Consider the following 4,172-nt stretch of genomic DNA (forward strand, 5'->3'; position numbering starts at 1 on the left):
GAGCTCTGATACCACTTGTTGTGCGCAGCGGAAATTTCGGCAGCACTTCGGCAGCACAACAAGAGAGTCGGATCGCAATAAGAATTCCCGTCTCACAAAGGAAACAAGAATCTGAAGCGAATATCTCAACAAAGTGAGATATCGGCTCTTCCTCTCATCAGTTCTAGGACTGACCTGTCGAGGGATCCTAAAAGCTATTACAAATCACACAAAAGCAGTACAACCAATTTTTACGTGATTCGGCAAATTGTCTACGTCCACGGGGAGAGGATGGGGAGATTTCACTATATGGAGGAGAAATACAACGGGTTACAACTCACAAAATCACTCAAATATAACCCTAACCAAAGCTCTCAACTCCCTCACAATATCTCCCTCTCAAAGTGCTCAAAACAATGCTAATTCTCTCCTATTCTCTCCTTCAATTGTTCCATATATATAGAAATCCTAAAATCATAAACATACTAGGAATTCTAAACCAAAAGCCAAATCAAATTAGGAATCCTAATAACCTATTACCAAAATAGATTAGGAATCCTAAACCAAAATAGATTAGGAATCCAACATGATCTATCTATGAACAGCAGTAATCAAGGACCCAAAAACTTTCATATATGGGTGTCAAATGTGGAAGTTTTTTCTTTTTCGTTGGTTTGGTAACCTTTGTAGTATAATTCATGTATCGTCTGTGTGCAAGCTGAAAAAATTGGGCTTCAGATCAAGAACTATATATAGCGAAGTCTAAAAGTTGATGAAATCTGATCTAGGGATTACATGCCAAATTTCTTCTGGCCTGTTCAAACTAATTGTAGAAAGTTGATCAGATAAAATATCTGGATTCGTGCACAGGATTGTTACCACTCTTTGCATATAATATAGCAATTTAAATCCTGAATAAGACAATTCTAAAACATTAATGAAATCTGATAATTTGCAAAACAATGGAGATACTTTGCATCAAACCCCTACAATCTTGCCGGCCAAAAGACATTTCAATTTGGTACTGTTACAGTTAGCTGAAACTATCATTTTTACATTCTAACACAACAGCTTAACGCAGCAATCGACTTCATGTGAATTTCTCATTATATTGTTGCACCACCAACACCGACATCCCCTCACCGACATCCGTCGATGCAAGCAAGTCTCCTATCGGCCCAAGCTCCGGACGCTCCATCCACTCTGTCAGTCCTGCAGTCAATGGGGATGCCCCCTGTGACCTCCCCACGATGTACAAATCACATCTACAATCAATCGACCTGATTATCGCCACAGTCTCCTCGCTACTATTCACTACCATCTCCACATACTCGATAGATTCATTACCCATGTTTTTCACCCAGAACTCACTTACATACTCTTCATCAGAAATCTGATTTTTATCGACCTCCGAATTACCTATGTCGATGATGCTTGAATGTAGTAATAGTTCATTCGTATCACCATATGAAAACAGTGATGGTGAGATACTTGTTGCTTCTCCAGCAACTTGTTCACCAGGGACAAACCTCATCACGGTGAGGGTGACAGCAGGGTGCTCCGCCATCCTCCACGCATAGGAAAGCGCCTCGCGGTCGTCAGGGCCACCGAAAAACAGAAGGACAACATGTCGTTTGGTGAAGAGACTGGCTTTTCCAACAACCTTCTCGGCGGTCAAGCCACGGTCGACGAGGATAGCAACGGAGCATGGCGCGTAGTCGAGGACGTTCTGATTTACACTTCGGATGGAGAGATTGGCTGCATCATCGACTGTCTGGAGCTTGTCGAAAGGCAAGATAATGATGGAGGAATGCTTTTCTTCCGCAAGGGTGCAGATGTTATCATGCATCAAAGAGTACGGAGAGATGGCCGTGTGGGCTTGAATGGAGATGCCGCCTGCATGCTGCTCGTAGGTCTCGAAGGTAGTGAAAACGTCTTTCGCTTGAGCCTCATTGTTTTTCATGTTAAAGCCACCGGCCATGGAGGAGTTAGAGTCAGTGTTGTGGGAAATAAGCACGGCAGACTCTCTGCCCGTGAGCTCAATGAGGTGGAGAGAGGCAACAGATATCGGAGATCTCTTCGTAGGGTTAGACATGTCGAGGAGGCCGATCAGAGAAGCGGCGTTGTTGTTGGAGTGGGCACAGGCGATCATTCGGAGCTCTTCATTGGGCTTCACGCTCATAAGAGATCGCTCTTTGTACTCGATGATGTTCTTCAATGGCTTATATGATGCTGACACCAACGGCATCATCAATGCTGTCATCAGGACGGACATCACCACGACAATTGCAAACGTCTCTTGGGCGATGATCTGTGACAAATCAAACCAGACAATGATCATTAGAAAGAAACTGAAATGCCCAATCTTAGTCATTATTCAGAACAACTTTAGCATTTATGCATACATCTTTATCCCTTGCGACGTTGAGGAGGATTATTTCGGAAAGGCCAGGGGAGTTCATGAGGAAACCGAGGGAGAGACCTTCGGACAGGGGCATACCAAAGTATGAAGATGCCAGTGTCGTGGTAACCACTTTTGCGAAGCTCGAGAGGATGAAGATGAAGATGAGGATGGCAATAATATCAGAGTGCTCCATCGTTGATAAATCAGTCCTGAACCCGCTAGCACTAAAGTATATTGGCAGGATTAATCCTGTAACAAAAGTCTCCAATCTCTCAACCAGTGCAGTACCATGGGTTCCATATGGAAACATCAGTCCATAAATGAACGCCCCAAAAACACCATGAACGCCGATGAAATCAGTTACGTATGCAGATACCATCACCCCCATGATGACCACGCCCAGGTCTATATCGCTCATAGGCTCTCCTTCCGGCGTCCTGTCCACGAGCCATTTTAATACCGGTCGCACCAAGACAACGCAGATGATAAAGAAGCCCAGGCTCGACAGCAAGATGTAGAGGAATGGTAGGCCGTCCATCCCTTTATCGGCTCTCATAGTTCCTGAGAGTACAGCGACAAGGGCAAGCAACACCCAAGAGAACAGATCGTTGACGACAGAGGACAATATGGAAACTCGACCGACCTCTGTGTTCAGAAGCTTGAGATCTCTAAGGACTCGAGCGAGCACAGGAAATGTAGTGATTGATAGAGCCAGAGCGAGATAGACATAAAAGGCATTGTTCTTTTTTTCTTCAAGGAAATAGCCGCGAAAGAGGTAGGCAGCAGTCAAGGTGATCGCAAAAGGAAGCACAATGCTAATCGCTCCGATAGCCATTACTTTCTTCTTCATTTGCCTTAGCACATTTATGTCCATCTCAACTCCAACCATGAACACAAAGCAAAGTAGGCCACAGTTACCCATCGACGACAGTATGCTGATGCTTCTTGGTGGAAAGAAATGAGCCTGAAATCCTTGAAAGAATTTTCCCACAAAAGATGGTCCCAGCAGCATCCCTGCCTGCATTTGTAAATGTCAAAAATCATCATCTATCAAAATTTAATATTGAAATAAGAAAAATATGATACTTGTTTGCATCAACATACTAGGATCTCAGCGAGGACCATAGGCTGGCCAAAGGGTTTCAAGATAGCATTAAGAGTGCGACTGGTCAGCGTTATTATAAGGAGTTGGATAAGGAAAAGAGGGAGAGAGTATCTTAGAGGATCGTCGTCAAGCCATATTCCATTGGTGATGATCATATAAGGGGAGAAACACTCTAGCTCTACACTAGGAGTTGTCGAATTCAACACGCTATTGTTCATCTCTGAGGCTTGAGCCATTTGAGCACGAAGACTGCTAGCTTCTGCTCAACAAAAGAAGAAGAAAGCTGGAATAAATTTGATATGGAATTGAAAAAGAAAGAATGAGAGGATTAGAATTTATATTGAAGATTAAGATGAAAGGAATCGGTTGTCCAGTTATCGAGATAGCTGTTGAGAGATCTGTTAACCGAATATACGCCTTTATTAGAAAGGAAAAACTGTATTTCTATGTTTCTCTAATATTAGCAACTATTTAGCGTTGATCAACAGAAAAACAGAAATATTTGTAGAGGTAAGGTTAAGTGGCATTGGCTAAATATGGAGTTTGTGTTGGATATTTTTAAAGAAAAGGCAATTTTGCCTTAATAAATTCTAATAATTTTTTGTAATTAAAATATGCAATTAAAATATGTTTTAATGTGTTTTAATTTGTAATTAAAATGGGCATAATGACTATACATTATGA

The 4,172-nt window shown here is 42.3% G+C and overlaps 1 protein-coding gene across 1 annotated transcript; it reads right to left on the reverse strand.

The window, feature by feature from the left end:
* Positions 1,070 to 3,831, reverse strand: LOC109828853 (cation/H(+) antiporter 15-like). The gene is made up of 3 exons (XM_020395826.1): positions 3,488 to 3,831; positions 2,385 to 3,401; positions 1,070 to 2,290 (listed from the first exon to the last, which is right to left on the reverse strand). Exons 1-3 carry the CDS (start codon positions 3,722 to 3,724, stop codon positions 1,070 to 1,072), a joined length of 2,475 nt encoding a protein of 824 aa, XP_020251415.1. The 5' UTR covers positions 3,725 to 3,831.

This window comes from Asparagus officinalis, chromosome 1 (assembly GCF_001876935.1).
Source record: "Asparagus officinalis chromosome 1, Aspof.V1, whole genome shotgun sequence".
NCBI classification, from domain to species: domain Eukaryota; kingdom Viridiplantae; phylum Streptophyta; class Magnoliopsida; order Asparagales; family Asparagaceae; genus Asparagus; species Asparagus officinalis.

What these genes read in the sequence shown, in the direction of transcription:
- LOC109828853 (XM_020395826.1), bottom strand. Translation starts at nt 3,724, where the DNA reads ATGGCTCAAGCCTCAGAGATGAACAATAGCGTGTTGAATTCGACAACT. An exon ending in TGGTCCTCGCTGAGATCCTA is followed by an intron (nt 3,402 to 3,487) that starts GTATGTTGATGC and finishes TTACAAATGCAG; the next exon opens with GCAGGGATGCTGCTGGGACC. An exon ending in ACGTCGCAAGGGATAAAGAT is followed by an intron (nt 2,291 to 2,384) that starts GTATGCATAAAT and finishes GATTTGTCACAG; the next exon opens with ATCATCGCCCAAGAGACGTT.